This window comes from Coregonus clupeaformis, unplaced genomic scaffold (genome assembly GCF_020615455.1).
Source record: "Coregonus clupeaformis isolate EN_2021a unplaced genomic scaffold, ASM2061545v1 scaf0008, whole genome shotgun sequence".
Classification (NCBI taxonomy): domain Eukaryota; kingdom Metazoa; phylum Chordata; class Actinopteri; order Salmoniformes; family Salmonidae; genus Coregonus; species Coregonus clupeaformis.
The window spans coordinates 1,618,661-1,639,651 of record NW_025533463.1 but is presented as its reverse complement, the minus strand read 5'-3'; the positions used below and the strand labels follow the sequence as shown (position 1 = coordinate 1,639,651).

General features: G+C 42.6%; 1 protein-coding gene across 4 annotated transcripts in view; it reads left to right on the top strand.

Annotated features, from left to right (window-relative positions):
- Positions 1-20,991, top strand: part of LOC121534182 (ubiquitin-protein ligase E3A-like) — a 65,963-nt gene that overhangs the window by 7,230 nt on the left and 37,742 nt on the right. For 2 of the 4 annotated variants that reach the window (XM_045212344.1, XM_045212345.1), the window contains exons 3-10: positions 4,172-4,479; positions 4,661-5,337; positions 5,592-5,669; positions 7,182-7,346; positions 7,433-7,759; positions 18,804-18,948; positions 19,973-20,178; positions 20,824-20,988. In XM_045212344.1, the coding sequence (XP_045068279.1) occupies positions 4,172-4,479; positions 4,661-5,337; positions 5,592-5,669; positions 7,182-7,346; positions 7,433-7,759; positions 18,804-18,948; positions 19,973-20,178; positions 20,824-20,988 (2,071 nt within the window). The remainder of the gene's footprint in view (positions 1-4,171; positions 4,480-4,660; positions 5,338-5,591; positions 5,670-7,181; positions 7,347-7,432; positions 7,760-18,803; positions 18,949-19,972; positions 20,179-20,823; positions 20,989-20,991) is intronic. The other 2 variants (XM_045212346.1, XM_045212347.1) reach the window with 1 other exon arrangement.

Below are 20,991 nucleotides of genomic sequence, written 5' to 3'. Positions count from 1 at the left end.
TTATCGTGGTATGATATGTCACTGTGATGTAAGGACAGATATCATTATTGGGGTATGATATGACACTGTGATGTAAGGATGGATATCATTATCGGGGTATGATATGACACTGTGATGTAAGGATAGATATCATTATTCTGGTATGATATGACACTGTGATGTAAGATAGATATCATTATTGGGGTATGATGTGACACTGTGATGTAAGGATAGATATCATTATTGGGGTATGATATGACACTGTGATGTAAGGATAGATATCATTATTCTGGTATGATATGACACTGTGATGTAAGGATAGATATCATTATTCTGGTATGATATGACACTGTGATGTAAGGATAGATATCATTATCGGGGTATGATATGACACTGTGATGTAAGGATAGATATCATTATTGGGGTATGATATGACACTGTGATGTAAGGATAGATATCATTATTCTGGTATGATATGACACTGTGATGTAAGGATAGATATCATTATTCTGGTATGATGTGACACTGTGATGTAAGGATAGATATCATTATTGGGGTATGATATGACACTGTGATGTAAGGATAGATATCATTATTGGGGTATGATATGACACTGTGATGTAAGGATAGATATCATTATTGGGGTATGATGTGACACTGTGATGTAAGGATAGATATCATTATTGGGGTATGATATGACACTGTGATGTAAGGATAGATATCATTATTGTGGTATGATATGACACTGTGATGTAAGGATAGATATCATTATCGTGGTATGATATGTCACTGTGATGTAAGGATAGATATCATTATTGGGGTATGATATGACACTGTGATGTAAGGATAGATATCATTATCGGGGTATGATATGACACTGTGATGTAAGGATAGATATCATTATTCTGGTATGATATGACACTGTGATGTAAGGATAGATATCATTATTCTGGTATGATATGACACTGTGATGTAAGGATAGATATCATTATTGGGGTATGATATGACACTGTGATGTAAGGATAGATATCATTATTCTGGTATGATATGACACTGTGATGTAAGGATAGATATCATTATTGGGGTATGATATGACACTGTGATGTAAGGATAGATATCATTATCAGGGTATGATATGACACTGTGATGTAAGGATAGATATCATTATTCTGGTATGATATGACACTGTGATGTAAGGATAGATATCATTATTCTGGTATGATATGACACTGTGATGTAAGGATAGATATCATTATTGGGGTATGATATGACACTGTGATGTAAGGATAGATATCATTATTGGGGTATGATGTGACACTGTGATGTAAGGATAGATATCATTATTGGGGTATGATATGACACTGTGATGTAAGGATAGATATCATTATTGTGGTATGATATGACACTGTGATGTAAGGATAGATATCATTATCGTGGTATGATATGTCACTGTGATGTAAGGACAGATATCATTATTGGGGTATGATATGACACTGTGATGTAAGGATGGATATCATTATCGGGGTATGATATGACACTGTGATGTAAGGATAGATATCATTATTCTGGTATGATATGACACTGTGATGTAAGGATAGATATCATTATTGGGGTATGATGTGACACTGTGATGTAAGGATAGATATCATTATTGGGGTATGATATGACACTGTGATGTAAGGATAGATATCATTATTCTGGTATGATATGACACTGTGATGTAAGGATAGATATCATTATTCTGGTATGATATGACACTGTGATGTAAGGATAGATATCATTATCGGGGTATGATATGACACTGTGATGTAAGGATAGATATCATTATTGGGGTATGATATGACACTGTGATGTAAGGATAGATATCATTATTCTGGTATGATATGACACTGTGATGTAAGGATAGATATCATTATTCTGGTATGATGTGACACTGTGATGTAAGGATAGATATCATTATTGGGGTATGATATGACACTGTGATGTAAGGATAGATATCATTATTGGGGTATGATATGACACTGTGATGTAAGGATAGATATCATTATTGGGGTATGATGTGACACTGTGATGTAAGGATAGATATCATTATTGGGGTATGATATGACACTGTGATGTAAGGATAGATATCATTATTGTGGTATGATATGACACTGTGATGTAAGGATAGATATCATTATCGTGGTATGATATGTCACTGTGATGTAAGGGATAGATATCATTATTGGGGTATGATATGACACTGTGATGTAAGGATAGATATCATTATCGGGGTATGATATGACACTGTGATGTAAGGATAGATATCATTATTCTGGTATGATATGACACTGTGATGTAAGGATAGATATCATTATTCTGGTATGATATGACACTGTGATGTAAGGATAGATATCATTATTGGGGTATGATATGACACTGTGATGTAAGGATAGATATCATTATTCTGGTATGATATGACACTGTGATGTAAGGATAGATATCATTATTGGGGTATGATATGACACTGTGATGTAAGGATAGATATCATTATCAGGGTATGATATGACACTGTGATGTAAGGATAGATATCATTATTCTGGTATGATATGACACTGTGATGTAAGGATAGATATCATTATTCTGGTATGATATGACACTGTGATGTAAGGATAGATATCATTATTGGGGTATGATATGACACTGTGATGTAAGGATAGATATCATTATCGGGGTATGATATGACACTGTGATGTAAGGATAGATATCATTATCGGGGTATGATATGACACTGTGATGTAAGGATAGATATCATTATCGGGGTATGATATGACACTGTGATGTAAGGATAGATATCATTATCGGGTATGATATGACACTGTGATGTAAGGATAGATATCATTATCGGGGTATGATATGACACTGTGATGTAAGGATAGATATCATTATCGGGGTATGATATGACACTGTGATGTAAGGATAGATATCATTATCGGGGTATGACACTGTGATGTAAGGATAGATATCATTATCCGGGTATGATATGACACTGTGATGTAAGGATAGATATCATTATCGGGGTATGATATGACACTATGATATAAGGATAGATATCATTATCGGGGTATGATGTGATGTAAGGATAGATATCATTATCGGGGTATGATATGGCACTGTGATGTAAGGATAGATATCTTTATCGGGGTATGATGTGATGTAAGGATAGATATCATTATCGGGGTATGATATGGCACTGTGATGTAAGGATAGATATCATTATCGGGGTATGATATGACACTGTGATGTAAGGATAGATATCATTATCGGGGTATGATATGACACTGTGATGTAAGGATAGATATCATTATCGGGGTATGATGTGATGTAAGGATAGATATCATTATCGGGGTATGATATGACACTGTGATGTAAGGATAGATATCATTATTGTGGTATGATATGACACTGTGATGTAAGGATAGATATCATTATCGGGGTATGATGTGATGTAAGGATAGATATCATTATCGGGGTATGATATGACACTATGATATAAGGATAGATATCATTATCGGGGTATGATGTGATGTAAGGATAGATATCATTATCGGGGTATGATATGGCACTGTGATGTAAGGATAGATATCATTATCGGGGTATGATATGACACTGTGATGTAAGGATAGATATCATTATCGGGGTATGATATGACACTGTGATGTAAGGATAGATATCATTATCGGGGTATGATGTGATGTAAGGATAGATATCATTATCGGGGTATGATAAGACACTGTGATGTAAGGATAGATATCATTATTGTGGTATGATATGACACTGTGATGTAAGGATAGATATCATTATCGGGGTATGATGTAATGTAAGGATAGATATCATTATCGGGGTATGATATGTCACTGGTGATTCAGTCAGTTCATGTTTAACATTTCATAATTTTTTGCATAGACCAATTGGCAACATTGGAGCTAAATCACAGGCCTACTACATTTAGCTCCAAATGCATGCAATGCTGTGATTAACTTATAATTTAATACATTTAGCATAATTGTTGCATCGCTAGTTTTGATTGTTTTTGTGCTTTTTTTGAATAACATTGTAAAATTGATGTATCTTCTATGTGTGATATGTTAGTCATTTGATGAGCAAGCTTCCTTGTCGTACTAAAACCTATCTGTTTGAATGTACTGTACAGGAAGAGAGTGGCTGCAAAGCATCTAATTGAGCGGTACTTTCGCCAGTTAACAGAGGGCTGTGGAAATGGGGCCTGCACCAATGAGTTCTGTGCTTCGCATCTTGGTTTTCAACCGCTGGATCACAACACAGCGGCTATCAGAGCCCTGGAGCTGTGTAAAATGAACGCCAAACTGTGTGGTCACCCCTCCGCTGTCTTCCCTGACAACAACAGTGCCAAAGAGACACAACCTGCCTTATTGGGTGACCACCACGGGAAGATGACAGACCACAAAGACCACCTGTTTCCCCCTAGGGAAGACTTCAGAGGTAAACATAATACTTTTCACAGAAACACACAGTGGCTGAGTCCTAAAATGGCACCTTGTATAGTGCACTACTTTTGACCAGACCCTTTTTTTCTCTATTGCTATTCAATATTCATTAATTTTTAGAGAGAATCAAATGGTGGCCCATGCATTCATTTTCTCTGTGATCTTTGTGTTTCCAGAGGTGCATTACCTGACAGAAGAGAAGGTGTATGAGATCCTGAGTATCTGTGAGGGGAAGAAGGACTACTCTCCTCTGATCCGAGTCATCGGGAGGATCTTCTCCAGCGCAGAGGGTCTGGTGCAGAGCTTCAGGAAAGACAAGGAACAACACCCCAACACCAAGGAGCAGCGCAAGACCCACCAGGCCAAAGATGAGGACAAGGACGAGGACGACAAGGAGAGAACCAGCGCCATGGAGCAGGAATCAGAGGAATCAGAGGCCTCTGCGTCCATGGAGGGAGCGACGGGAGCGACGGAGAACACACTGGGTCCTGTAGAGGTATCAGTGGACATAGAAGCTGTCAGGAGAGTGTACGACAGACTCCTCTCCAACGAGAAGATGGAAGCAGCCTTCCTCAACGCGCTGGTCTACCTGACCCCCAACGTAGAGCTGGATCTAACCTATCTAGACGTCTACGACACCAACCCAGACTACCTAAACATCTTCATCATCGTGATGGAGAACAGCAACCTCCACAGCCCAGAGTACCTGGAGATGGCTATGCCCCTGTTCTGTAAGTGCATGAGTAAACTCCCGCTGCCTGCCCGGGCCAAGCTGACGCGCCTGTGGTCTCAGTACAGTGTAGAACACATCAGAAGTATGATGGAGACCTTCCAGCAGCTCATCACCTACACGGTAACGTTACATTCTTTATTAGATTTGAGATTTTTTATTTCATTCATGCGCCCAGTCAACAAGACTGAATTATGCAGAATGCACAGTTACATGCTTAATATTCTTTGTGTTTTGTCCTTTTCTGCCAACCTAGAGCTTTGATTCCTCTATAATGAATATACTAACTCAATCTAAATCAGAGATTTGTCACATGCACAGGATATGTGAAATGCTTAGCTGTTATACAAATTAAATGTATTATTATCATTGTTAAGGTAATCAGCAACGAGTACGACAGCGACAGTCTGGTGAACGATGACGAGTGTGTGGTAGCCGCTGCCAAGTGTCTGAAGGTACTGACTTTACTCTTACTGGTCTGTTAACAATACCTAGGAGTAGAACCAATGTACTGGTCTGTTAACAATACCTAGGAGTAGAACCAATGTACTGGTCTGTTAACAATACCTAGGAGTAGAACCAATGTACTGGTCTGTTAACAATACCTAGGAGTAGAACCAATGTACTGGTCTGTTAACAATACCTAGGAGTAGAACCAATGTACTGGTCTGTTAACAATACCTAGGAGTAGAACCAATGTACTGGTCTGTTAACAATACCTAGGAGTAGAACCAATGTACTGGTCTGTTAACAATACCTAGGAGTAGAACCAATGTACTGGTCTGTTAACAATACCTAGGAGTAGAACCAAGGTACTGGTCTGTTAACAATACCTAGGAGTAGAACCAAGGTACTGGTCTGTTAACAATACCTAGGAGTAGAACCAATGTACTGGTCTGTTAACAATACCTAGGAGTAGAACCAATGTACTGGTCTGTTAACAATACCTAGGAGTAGAACCAATGTACTGGTCTGTTAACAATACCTAGGAGTAGAACCAATGTACTGGTTTGATTTGAAGACTTTACTCTACTCTAACAATACCTAGGAGTAGAACCAATGTACTGGTCTGTTAACAATACCTAGGAGTAGAACCAAGGTACTGGTCTGTTAACAATACCTAGGAGTAGAACCAATGTACTGGTTTGATTTGAAGACTTTACTCTACTCTAACAATACCTAGGAGTAGAACCAATGTACTGGTCTGTTAACAATACATAGGAGTAGAACCAAGGTACTGGTCTGTTAACAATACCTAGGAGTAGAACCAATGTACTGGTCTGTTAACAATACCTAGGAGTAGAACCAATGTACTGGTCTGTTAACAATACCTAGGAGTAGAACCAATGTACTGGTCTGTTAACAATACCAAGGAGTAGAACCAATGTACTGGTCTGTTAACAATACCTAGGAGTAGAACCAATGTACTGGTCTGTTAACAATACCTAGGAGTAGAACCAATGTACTGGTCTGTTAACAATACCAAGGAGTAGAACCAAGGTACTGGTCTGTTAACAATACCTAGGAGTAGAACCAAGGTACTGGTCTGTTAACAATACCTAGGAGTAGAACCAAGGTACTGGTCTGTTAACAATACCTAGGAGTAGAACCAATGTACTGGTCTGTTAACAATACCTAGGAGTAGAACCAATGTACTGGTCTGTTAACAATACCTAGGAGTAGAACCAATGTACTGGTTTGATTTGAAGACTTTACTCTACTCTAACAATACCTAGGAGTAGAACCAATGTACTGGTCTGTTAACAATACATAGGAGTAGAACCAAGGTACTGGTCTGTTAACAATACCTAGGAGTAGAACCATTATTTCGTTGATGAAAAATGTATGATCCACCCGATTTGGGTATCTCACCACACCCTCATATGTCTTGAAAAAATGTATTGTTTTACTGTAAAGCGTTCTGCGATTTTAAATGCATGTTAAATAAAGTTTGATTCTATTTGAAGCTGGTGTTCTACGCCAACGTCCTGGGAGGAGACCTGGATACGGGTCACAACGAGGAGGAGGAGGAGGAAGAGGAGGCATCAGAGTCCAGCGAGCTCACTCTGCAGGACCTCCTGGGGGAGGAGAGGAGGAACAAGAAGGGGCCCCGGGTCGACCCTCTGGAGAAGGTGAGACGACCACAATGAAATAAGTTCTCCAACTTTCTGTGTTATCCACAATGATTTGAAATACTTTTTGATTTTAAATCAAAAAGGAGCTGGGTGTCAGGACCCTGGACTGCAGACGACCCCTAATTCCCTTCGAGGAGTTTGTCAACGAGCCGCTAAACGATGTTCTAGAGATGGACAAGGACTTCACCTTCTTCAAGGTGGACTCCGAGAGTAAGTTCTCCTTCCAGACCTGCCCATTCATCCTCAACGCCTGCACAAAGAGCCTGGGTCTTTACTACGACAACCGCATCAGTATGTACAGCGAGAGGAGGATCACTGCCCTCTACAGCCTGGTGCAAGGACAGCAGCTCAACCCATACCTCCGGCTCAAAGTACGGCGAGACCACATCATCGACGACGCCCTCGTCAGGGTGAGTCACAAACAACACAGATGCACACACACACACACACTTGTTGGTGTAATGTTGAAGGGGAACTGCACCCGCTGATTTGGCCTCGTTTTTTGGCTTGCTCCTCAAGAAATGCTGGCGGCCATGACAGAAGCCAAATGTGAGCAGGCTTGGGGGTGTGGTTTGATGCGGGTGTTTTCTTGGGTGTGTCCTTGCCACCACCAAGACACACCCATCTGTCAGAACCTTGCCCGCAGCTGTTTCCCCCCCGACTCAATCACAACAAACAAACCTCCTGCAGGTTGAGTTCAATAACTACAGTCAGATGTATGGTGAGATGCCGGAGGAAACTTTGAATAGGTCAGTAGCCTACAGAGTAATATGAGAAGAATGCAATTGCTGAATTTCTGTAGATATTCTAAACTAAGTGTTTTGATAACTTTCAAATGAAGTAACAGGTCCATGTAGAATAAACAACCCTTCACATAACACCAGAGAAGCAGTGTTCTTCCTGTGTGGAGTTCCCTGATCCTGGGGCAGAATACACAGGGTTTCTCCCTCCCCATATTGACTGATGCCATTCATTTCAATAATAAAAAAATTAAAAACAATACAAGTAATGGTTGTCTAATAAAATTAGTAAAATTCTAGTAAGATTTTTGTGCCGAGTGCCAAGTCTCTCTGCATTTAGAGATATCAGCATCAAGCCCGTCAGTCTGGACTTCATCACATCATCTTCCAAGTCTCTCTGCATTTAGAGATATCAGTATCAAGCCTGTCTGTCAGTACCAGGTCTCTCTCCATTCAGAGATATCAGTATCAAGCCCGTCAGTCTGGACTTCATCACATCATCTTCCAAGTCTCCATGTGCCGGCTCCATACATGTTTCTGTGAACACAAACACACACACAGTCACTGTTCTATTACCAATGGCAGTTAGGACTGGCAACAGGATAGTTGATATCTGACACACAAACAGTTACTATGTTGAAGTTTGAACAGGTCAGACTAAACCTACCTAATTCTGGTCTCCCCATCAAACGACCGAGGCTGGCGTCTGGCAAAAGCAGTCGACAGTCCTCTCCATCTATAGAAATAGGCGGAGTTGAGACAGAGTTCATCAGTGACACATACTGTACATTTCTGCTGTACTGTACTATAATAATATCCCATTTAGCAGACGCTTTTATCCAAAGCGACTTACAGTCATGCGTGCATACATTTTTACGTATGGGTGGTCCCGGGGATCGAACCCACCACCCTGGCGCCATGCTCTACCAATTGAGCTATCACCTTCAGTCCCACATTGTGGATGTGTTGAGTGCCAGGTCTCGCTCCATTCAGAGACGTCAGTATCAAGCCCGTCTGTCAGAGTGCCAGGTCTCGCTCCATTCAGAGACGTCAGTATCAAGCCCGTCTGTCAGAGTGCCAGGTCTCGCTCCATTCAGAGACGTCAGTATCAAGCCCGTCTGTCAGAGTGCCAGGTCTCGCTCCATTCAGAGACGTCAGTATCAAGCCTGTCTGTCAGAGTGCCAGGTCTCGCTCCATTCAGAGACGTCAGTATGAAGCCTGTCTGTCACGACTACATCACATCTTGCAAGTCTCCATGTGAACTAGCTAGCTAAAGAGAGAGGTGGTGTAAAAGTATTTGATCCCCTGCTGATTTTGTACGTTTGCCCACTGACAAAGAAATGATCAGTCTATAATTTTAATGGTAGGTTTATTTGAACAGTGAGAGATAGAATAACAACAACAAAAATCCAGAAAAACGCATGTCAAAAATGTTATCAATTGATTTGCATTTTAATGAGGGAAATACGTATTTGACCCCCTCTCAATCAGAAAGATTTCTGTCTCCCAGGTGTCTTTTATACAGGTAACGAGCTGAGATTAGGAGCACACTCTTAAAGGGAGTGCTCCTAATCTCAGTTTGTTACCTGAATAAAAGACACCTGTCCACAGAAGCAATCAATCAATCAGATTCCAAACTCTCCACCATGGCCAAGACCAAAGAGCTCTCCAAGGATGTCAGGGACAAGATTGTAGACCTACACAAGGCTGGAATGGGCTACAAGACCATCGCCAAGCAGCTTGGTGAGAAGGTGACAACAGTTGGTGCGATTATTCGCAAATGGAAGAAACACAAAAGACCTGTCAATCTCCCTCGGCCTGGGGCTCCATGCAAGATCTCACCTCGTGGAGTTGCAATGATCATGAGAACGGTGAGGAATCAGCCCAGAACTACACGGGAGGATCTTGTCAATGATCTCAAGGCAGCTGGGACCATAGTCACCAAGAAAACAATTGGTAACACACTATGCCGTGAAGGACTGAAATCCTGCAGCGCCCGCAAGGTCCCCCTGCTCAAGAAAGCACATATACAGGCCCGTCTGAAGTTTGCCAACGAACATCTGAATGATTCAGAGGAGAACTGGGTGAAAGTGTTGTGGTCAGATGAGACCAAAATTGAGCTCTTTGGCATCAACTCAACTCGGAGGAGGAGGAATGCTGCCTATGACCCCAAGAACACCATCCCCACCGTCAAACATGGAGGTGGAAACATTATGCTTTGGGGGTGTTTGTCTGCTAAGGGGACAGGACAACTTCACTGCATCAAAGGGACGATGGACGGGGCCATGTACCGTCAAATCTTGGGTGAGAACCTCCTTCCCTCAACCAGGGCATTGAAAATGGGTCGTGGATGGGTATTCCAGCATGACAATGACCCAAAACACACGGCCAAGGCAACAAAGGAGTGGCTCTAGAAGAAGCACATTAAGGTCCTGGAGTGGCCTAGCCAGTCTCCAGACCTTCATCCCATAGAAAATCTGTGGAGGGAGCTGAAGGTTCGAGTTGCCAAACGTCAGCCTCGAAACCTTAATGACTTGGAGAAGATCTGCAAAGAGGAGTGGGACAAAATCCCTCCTGAGATGTGTGCAAACCTGGTGGCCAACTACAAGAAACGTCTGACCTCTGTGATTGCCAGCAAGGGTTTTGCCACCAAGTACTAAGTCATGTTTTGCAGAGGGGGTCAAATACTTATTTCCCTCACTGTATGTAGCAGGAAAGCTGTAAAAAAATAATATATATATATATATATATATATATATATATATATATATATATATATATATATACGTGCCCTCCGAAGAGGGGGGTGGTGGTTAATAAAAAATATATAATTTAAGTCTCCATGTACAGGCTCCATAGATGCATCTGTGAACACATACAGTGGGGGAAAAAAGTATTTAGTCAGCCACCAATTGTGCAAGTTCTCCCACTTAAAAAGATGAGAGAGGCCTGTAATTTTCATCATAGGTACACGTCAACTATGACAGACAAAATGAGAAAAAATAATCCGGAAAATCACATTGTAGAATTTTTAATGAATTTATTTGCAAATTATGGTGGAAAATAAGTATTTGGTCAATAACAAAAGTTTCTCAATACTTTGTTATATACCCTTTGTTGGCAATGACACAGGTCAAACGTTTTCTGTAAGTCTTCACAAGGTTTTCACACACTGTTGCTGGTATTTTGGCCCATTCCTCCATGTAGATCTCCTCTAGAGCAGTGATGTTTTGGGCTGTCGCTGGGCAACACGGACTTTCAACTCCCTCCAAAGATTTTCTATGGGGTTGAGATCTGGAGACTGGCTAGGCCACTCCAGGACCTTGAAATGCTTCTTACGAAGCCACTCCTTCGTTGCCCGGGCAGTGTGTTTGGGATCATTGTCATGCTGAAAGACCCAGCCACGTTTCATCTTCAATGCCCTTGCTGATGGAAGGAGGTTTTCACTCAAAATCTCACGATACATGGCCCCATTCATTCTTTCCTTTACACGGATCAGTCGTCCTGGTCCCTTTGCAGAAAAACAGCCCCCAAAGCATGATGTTTCCACCACCATGCTTCACAGTAGGTATGGTGTTCTTTGGATGCAACTCAGCATTCTTTGTCCTCCAAACACGACGAGTTGAGTTTTTACCAAAAAGTTATATTTTGGTTTCATCTGACCATATGACATTCTCCCAATCCTCTTCTGGATCATCCAAATGCACTCTAGCAAACTTCAGACGGGCCTGGACATGTACTGGCTTAAGCAGGGGGACACGTCTGGCACTGCAGGATTTGAGTCCCTGGCGGCATAGTGTGTTACTGATGGTAGGCTTTGTTACTTTGGTCCCAGCTCTCTGCAGGTCATTCACTAGGTCCCCCGTGTGGTGCAGGTCTACAATTTTGTTTCTGGTGTCCTTTGACAGCTCTTTGGTCTTGGCCATAGTGGAGTTTGGAGTGTGACTGTTTGAGGTTGTGGACAGGTGTCTTTTATACTGATAACAAGTTCAAACAGGTGCCATTAATACAGGTAACGAGTGGAGGACAGAGGAGCCTCTTAAAGAAGAAGTTACAGGTCTGTGAGAGCCAGAAATCTTGCTTGTTTGTAGGTGACCAAATACTTATTTTCCACCATAATTTGCAAATAAATTCATTAAAAATCCTACAATGTGATTTTCTGGATTTTTTTTCCTCAATTTGTCTGTCATAGTTGACGTGTACATATGATGAAAATTACAGGCCTCTCTCATCTTTTTAAGTGGGAGAACTTGCACAATTGGTGGCTGACTAAATACTTTTGTTCCCCACTGTACACACATAGTCACTGTTCTATTACCAATGGCAGTTAGGATAGTTGATATCTGACAAACAAACATATACTATGTTGAAGTTTGAACAGGTCAGACTAAACCTACCTAATTCTGTTCTCCCCATCAACAACCGTTGGTGAGCAGGCAAGAGGTGAGGCTGGAGGTGAGGTCTTTGCCAGAGCCCCATTGATGGGCACGGCAGCATAGATCAGCTCCTGGCCCCTCATCAAAGATACTGGTCGGTCAAACACAAACACACACAGAGCGCTGATTACATTATCAATGGTGGTTGTGATTAGCCTGGTGGAACCAACCTGATCGCTCTGTTCCCCATTCTATTTCACTTCAGATATCATAAAATGTGAAGTGAAATAGAATGGTAACACAGCGATCAGCCTGGTTCCATCAGGCTAGGTTATGCCCTGGACATTATATGGTGAACCCAGTGATCAGCCTGGTTCCACCAGGCTAGGTTATGCCCTGGACATTATATGGTGAACAGAGTGATCAGCCTGGTTCCACCAGGCTAGGTTATGCCCTGGACATTATATGGTAACACAGTGATCAGGTTGGTTCCACCGGGCTAGGTTATGCCCTGGACATTATATGGGAACACAGTGATCAGGCTGGTTCCACCGGGCTAGGTTATGCCCTGGACATTATATGGGAACACAGTGATCAGGCTGGTTCCACCAGGCTAGGTTATGTCCTGGACATTATATGCATCTAAGAAGTAGAAAATAAACAACAAATAATGTCAGTTTACATAAATTCAGAATGTTTCACAATTGTCTTTTATGAAATGAAATGTATCAAAGTAATGAAGTGGGTTTCCTTCTGCATTTGTACAAATGATGAGCCTGTGAAAGATGTTGCCGCTGACAGGTGAAGGTTGCTGGCCGGATACTTGCCAGCATGTGGCTGACTGTTCCATTCATCGGAACGCTCACCCATTGAGGGTCCTGCTGATGAGAGCCCCCTTACTGGTCTTCTCTATGCTGCATGTTGGGCTGCAAACTGGACATCTCTCAAACAACTGCAGCAAGCAATCTTAAGAGGTGGTGTTGACTGGGAGGGCCCTGTGACAGTGAGATAACAGACAGCCAAGTGGTAAATTGCATTTTGTTCTAAAGAAAGGACAAAGCTTTTTGCTAATGCACTTCACAATGACTCTACTAATTGTATCTGCTTGGCTGGGGAATTGGCCAGCTAGTTTATCAAGCTGGGTATTTTTGATTATTTCATTACACGTAACACACATTACCTGTCGTTGTTGATGAAGCCGTCTGTGTCATCAGGGCAGTAACTGGGGTCACTATCAGAGGCCTCATGATGCCGTGTCCTTTTCATAGGAGTCGAGGGAGACCCTGGCAACAACGGACGAACTGTCACAAGGTTACCTGTGTCACATGACACACTTTGTCTGACAAGCTGTGAAAAACAGCAAAGTGAACAGAGAATGAAATGATGTTTGGAGGTGGCTCTGCATCCTGCCGGAAGCATGCATTGTCGAATGGTCAAGCCGTATAGGGCTTTTCAGTCTCAAACGGCCCGTGATCCTTTTGAACGCGTTGTTAGCGATGAAACAACGGAGCCCCATAATGAAGGGAAGCGGAGGGGGTGATTTGCACGTGGAGTTTGGCAAAAGGGGGGTATGAATTGTTGACATAATTGTAATCCAAACTCAACTTTAATGTACTCGTTGTGATGCACTCCAAAATTCATTTTAGACGAGAGTGACTACATTTTGACACTAGAATTTATGTTTCGGACTCATTAATGCCACACAGACCGTTTTCTAAGGGATTAGTTGTTTTTAGTGGCAGTCGCTCTTTAAAAAAGAACCAATATAGCTTTCCCTCCATCCGGAGATGCTGTGGTGAAAGGGTTTTCAGTTATTATTTTGTAGCTATGTATTTACCTAGTCTCAGATCTGTTTGTGCTGTTTTGTCAACAGTGGGACCAGGCTAGTGCTATGGTGAATTGTTTTGCTATTCTAACTGTACAGTACATATACAGCAGTACGGGTACACTATATATACAGCAGTATGTGGACGCCCCTTCAAATTAGTGGATTCGGCTATTTCAGCCACACCCGTTGCTGACAGGTGTATAAAATCGAGCACACAGCCATGCAATCTCCATAAACATTGGCAGTAGAATGGATTTATTGAAGAGCTCAGTGACTTTCAACGTGGCACCGTCATAGGATGCCACCTTTCCAAAAAGTCAGTTTGTCAAATTTCTGCCCTGCTAGAGCTGCCCCGGTCAACTGTAAGTCAAATCAAATAAAATCCCATTTTATTTGTCACATACACATGTTTAGCAGATGTTATTGCGGGTGTAGCGAAATGCTTGTGCTTCTAGCTCCGACAGTGCAGTAATATCTAACAAGTAATATCTAACAATTTCACAACATATACCCAATACACACAAATCTAAGTAATACAATTTAAGAATATATACACATATGGACAAGCAATGACAGAGCGGCATGGACTAAGATACAGTAGAATATTATAGAATAGAATACAGTATATACATATGAGATGAGTAGTGCAAGATATGGAAACATTATTAAAGTGACTAGTGTTCCATTTCTTAAAGTGGCCAGTGATTTCAATAGGCAGCAGCAGCCTCTAATGTGCTAGTGATGGCTATTTAACAGTCTGATGGCCTTGAGATAGAAGCTGTTTTTCATTCTCTCTGTCCCAGCTTTGATGCACCTGTACTGACCTCACCTTCTGGATGATAGCGGGGTGAACAGGCATTGGCTCGGGTGGTTGATGTCCTTGATGATCTTTTTGGCCTTCCTGTGACATCGGGTGATTTAGGTGTCCTGGAGGGCGGGTAGTTTGCCCACGGTAATGCGTTCGGCAGACCGCACCACCCTCTGGAGAGCCCTGCGGTTGCGGGCGGTGCAGTTGCCGTACCAGGCGGTGATACAGCCCAACAGGATGCTCTCAATTGTTCATCTGTAAAAGTGTGTGGGTTTTAGGTGCCAAGCCAAATTTCTTCAGCCTCCTGAGGTTGAAGAGGCTCTATTGCACCTTCTTCACCACACTGTCTGCGTGGGTGGACCATTTCAGTTTGTCGGTGATGTGTACGCCAAGGAGCTTTCCACCTTCTCCACCGTGGTCCCGTCGATGTGGATTGGGGGATGCACCCTCTGCTGTTTCCTGAAGTCCACGATCATCTCCTTTGTTTTGTTGACATTGAGTGAGAGGTTATTTTCCTGGCCCCACACTCCCAGAGCCCTCACCTCCTCCCTGTAGGCTGTCTCATCATTGTTGGTAATCAAGCCTACTACTGTTGTCGTCTGCAAACTTGATGATTGAGTTGGAGGCGTGCTTGGCCACGCAGTCATGGGTGAACAGGGAGTACAGGAGGGGGCTGAGCACACACCCTTGTGGGGCCCCGGTGTTGAGGATCAGCGAAGTGGAGATGTTGTTTCCTACCTTCACCACTTGGGGGCGGCCCGTCAGGAAGTCCAGGACCCAATTGCACAGGGCGGGGTTGAGACCCAGGGCCTCAAGCTTGATGATGAGCTTGGAGGGTACTACGGTGTTGAATGCTGAGCTATAGTCAATGAACAGCATTCTTACATAGGTATTCCTCTTGTCCAGATGGGATAGGTAGGGGGCGGCAGGTAGCTTAGTGGGTAAGAGCGTTGTGCCAGTAACCGAAAGGTCGCTGGTTCTAATCCCCGAGCCGACTAGGTGAAAAATCTGTCGATGTGCCCTTAAGCAAGGCACTTAACCCTAATTGCTCCTGTAAGTCGCTCTGGATAAGAGCGTCTGCTAAATGACTAAAATGTAAATGTATAGGGCAGTGTGCAGTGTGATGGCGATTGCATCGTCTGTGGATCTATTGGGGCGGTAAGCAAATTGAAGTGGGTCTAGGGTGACAGGTAAGGTAGAGGTGATATGATCCTTGACTAGTCTCTCAAAGCACTTCATGATGACAGAGGTGAGTGCTACGGGGCGATAGTCATTTAGTTCAGTTACCTTTGCTTTCTTGGGTACAGGAACAATGGTGGCCATCTTGAAGCATGTGGGGACAGCAGACTGGGAAAGGGAGAGATTGAATATGTCCGTAAACACACCAGCCAGCTGGCCTGCGCATGCTCTGAGGACGCGGCTAGGGATGCCGTCTGGGCCGGCAGCCTTGCAGGGGTTAACATGCTTAAATGTCTTACACACGTTGGCCAGGGAGAAGGAGAGGCCACAGTCCTTGGTAGTGGGCCGCGTCGGTGGCACTGTGTTATCCTCAAAGCGGGCGAAGAAGGTGTTTAGTTTGTCTGGAAGCGAGAAGTCGGTGTCTGCACCGTGGCTGGTTTTCTTTTGTAGTCCGTGATTGTCTGTAGACCCTGCCACATACAGTTGAAGTCGGAAGTTTACATACACCTTACACAAATACATTTAAACTCAGTTTTTCACAATTCCTGACATTTAATCCTAGTAAAAATTCCCTGTTTTAGGTCAGTTAGGATCATCACTTTATTTTAAGAATGTGAAATGTCAGAATAATAGTAGAGAGAATTATTTATTTCAGCTTTTATTCCTTTCATCACATTCCCAGTGGGTCAGAAGTTTACATACACTCAATTAGTATTTGGTAGCATTGCCTTTAAATTGTTTAACTTGGGTCAAACGTTTCGGGTAGCCTTCCACAAGCTTCCCACAATAAGTTGGGTGAATTTTGGCCCATTCCTCCTGACAGAGCTGGTGTAACTGAGTCAGGTTTGTAGGCCTCCTTGCTCGCACACGCTTTTTCAGTTCTGCCCACAAATTCTTTTGATTTTCCCATGATGTCAAGCAAAGAGGCACTGAGTTTGAAGGTAGGCCTTGAAATACATCCACAGGTACACCTCCAATTGACTCAAATGATGTCAGTTAGCCTATCAGAAGCTTCTAAAGCCATGACATCATTTTCTGGAATTTTCCAAGCTGTTTAAAGGCACAGTCAACTTAGTGTATGTAAACTTCTGACTCACTGGAATTGTGATACAGTGAATTATAAGTAAAATAATCTGTCTGTAAACAATTGTTTTAAAAATTACTTGTCATGCACAAAGTAGATGTCCTAACCGACTTGCCAAAACTATAGTTTGTTAACAAGAAATTTGTGGAGTGGTTGAAAAACGAGTTTTAATGACTCCAGCCTAAGTGTATGTAAACTTCCGACTTCAACTGTATGTCTCCTGTCTGAGCTGTTGTATTGCGACTCCACTTTGTCTCTATACTGATGTTTTGCCAGTTTAATTGCCTTGCGGAGTGAGTAGCTACACTGTTTGTATTCTGCCATATTCCCAGTCACCTTGCCATGGTTAAATGCGGTGGTTCGCGCTTTCAGTTTTGGATACAAAACACTTTCTGAGCTAATAATGTAAAAAATAATAGATAAAAAAACAAAATACCGCAAAGGTTCCTAAGAGCTAGTCGCGAGGCCGCCATCTTCATCTGCGCCAGTGCTGTTATTGTGAAGTGGAAATGTCTAGGAGCAACAAGGGCTCAGCCGCTAAGTGGTTGGCATAATGTGTGGCTATAATTAGGGGAAGGCCCTTTCCTGTTTCAGCATGACAATGCCCCCGTGCACAAAGTGAGGTCCATATAGAAATGTTTTGTCGACATCGGTGTGGAAGAATTTGACTGTCCTGCACAGAGCCCTGACCTCAACCCCATCGAACACCTTTAGGGTGAATTGGAACGCGGACTGTGAGCCAGGCCTAATCGCCCAACATCAGTGCCCGACCTCATTAATGCTCTTGTGGCTGAATGGGAGCAAATCCCTGCAGCAATGTTCCAAGATCTAGTGGAAAGCCTTCCCAGAAGAGTGGAGGCTGTTATAGCAGCAAAGGGGGGACCAACTCCATATTAATGGCCATGATTTTGGAATGAGATGGTGGACCAGCAGGTGTCCACATACTTTTGGTCATGTAATATATCTTACTGTTTCTTTCAATTGTATCCCTGATGTCCTTACACAGCTCTCTGGTCTTGGCCATTGTGGAGAGGTTGGAGTCTGTTTGATTGAGTGTGTGGACAGGTGTCTTTTATACAGGTAACGAGTTCAAACAGGTGCAGTTAATACAGGTAATGAGTGGAGAACAGGAGGGCTTCTTAAAGAAAAACTAACAGGTCTGTGAGAGCTGGAATTCTTACTGGTTGGTAGGTGATCAAATACTTATGTCATGCAATAAAATGCAAATTAATTACTTAAAAATCATACAATGTGATTTTCTGGATTTTTGTTTTAGATTCCGTCTCTCACAGTTGAAGTGTACCTATGATAAAAATTACAGACCTCTACATGCTTTGTAAGTAGGGAAAACCTGCAATATCGGCAGTGTATCAAATACTTGTTCTCCCCACTGTACATCTTACCGTTTCTTCTCCTAACCTGCTTTCTGTGTCCTACAGTTGGAGATGATCGCCATGGAGAACCCAGCGGACCTGAGGAAGCAGCTTTTTGTGGAGTTTGAAGGAGAGCAGGGCGTCGACGAGGGAGGGGTGTCCAAAGAGTTCTTCCAGTTAGTGTTGGAGGAGATGTTCAACCCTGATATTGGTGAGATGTTCTTCTGCTTAACATTTGGCTGATATTGGTGAGATGTTCAACTGCTTAACATTTGGCTGATATTGGTGAGATGTTCTACTGCTTAACATTTGGCTGATATTGGTGAGATGTTCAACTGCTTAACATTTGGCTGATATTGGTGAGATGTTCTTCTGCTTAACATTTGGCTGATATTGGTGAGATGTTCTTCTGCTTAACATTTGGCTGATATTGGTGAGATGTTCAACTGCTTAACATTTGGCTGATATTGGTGAGATGTTCAACTGCTTAACATTTGGCTGATATTGGTGAGATGTTCAACTGCTTAACATTTGGCTGATATTGGTGAGATGTTCAACTGCTTAACATTTGGCTGATATTGGTGAGATGCTCTACTGCTTAACATTTGGCTGATATTGGTGAGATGTTCAACTGCTTAACATTTGGCTGATATTGGTGAGATGTTCTTCTGCTTAACATTTGGCTGATATTGGTGAGATCTTCTACTGCTTAACATTTGGCTGATATTGGTGAGATGTTCAACTGCTTAACATTTGGCTGATATTGGTGAGATGTTCAACTGCTTAACATTTGGCTGATATTGGTGAGATGTTCTTCTGCTTAACATTTGGCTGATATTGGTGAGATGTTCTTCTGCTTAACATTTGGCTGATATTGGTGAGATGTTCTACTGCTTAACATTTGGCTGATATTGGTGAGATGTTCTTCTGCTTAACATTTGGCTGATATTGGTGAGATGTTCTACTGCTTAACATTTGGCTGATATTGGTGAGATGTTCTTCTGCTTAACATTTGGCTGATATTGGTGAGATGTTCTTCTGCTTAACATTTGGCTGATATTGGTGAGATGTTCTTCTGCTTAACATTTGGTTGTGAAGATATTTAAGACAAGACTCATGACAAGTCTTACTGATCGCTCAGGCATTTATTTTTTATTATTCACAAGCAAAACTCTCCTCATGGTGTTTTTATATTCTTTTTTAAAAAATAATTAAATGAGTGTTCCTTCCCTCAGGCATGTTTACGTATGATGAGTCCACCAAGCTGTTCTGGTTCAACCCGTCCTCTCTGGAGAACGAGGCCCAGTTCACCCTGATAGGCATCGTCCTGGGCCTGGCCATCTACAACAACTGCATCCTGGATGTTCACTTTCCCATGGTGGTCTACAGGAAACTGATGGGGAAGAAAGGCACCTTTCTGGACCTGGCAGACTCACACCCGGTACTGGAACATAGTGTTTAATGTAACATCTTTGAACCTGTTAGATATGATATAGTAAGTAGCCAGAAAGGCCCATAGGGCAGGAGCTCATCTCCTGTTTCTGCAGCGTGAGGCAGCTTGATATACCTTGGACAAGACATTAGTCTATCGCAGGGCCAATATGATATAGGCCGATGTTATTTTCTAATAGTGTTTCCCGTAAGTAAAAAAGTCGCTTTGGACCTATATACTAGGCGGTGTCAGAGGAAAGCCCAGAAAATTGTCAAAGACTCCAGCCACCCTAGTCATAGACTGTTCTCTCTGCTACTGCACGGCAAGCGGTACCGGAGCGCCAAGTCTAGGTCCATAAGGCTCCTGAACAGCTTCTACCCCCCCCCCAAGCCATAAGACTGCTGAACAGCTTCTACCCCCCCCCCCCCAAGCCATAAGACTGCTGAACAGCTTCTACCCCCCAAGCCATAAGGCTCCTGAACAGCTTCTACCCCCCCAAGCCATAAGGCTCCTGAACAGCTTCTACCCCCCCAAGCCATAAGACTCCTGAACAATTAATCAAAATGGCCACTCTGGCTAGTATTATTGACGCCATAATAGGACAGAGACAATGTTGCGTCCTCTAGCTATCTCCATGGTTCTCTCCCATGCCAGGTTCTGTACCAGAGTCTGAAGGAGCTGCTTGGGTATGAGGGGAACGTGGAGGAGGACATGATGATCACCTTCCAGATCTCACAGACTGACCTGTTTGGAGACCCCATCACTTACGACCTGAGGGAACACGGGGACAAGATACCTGTTAGTGCGGACAATAGGAAGGTG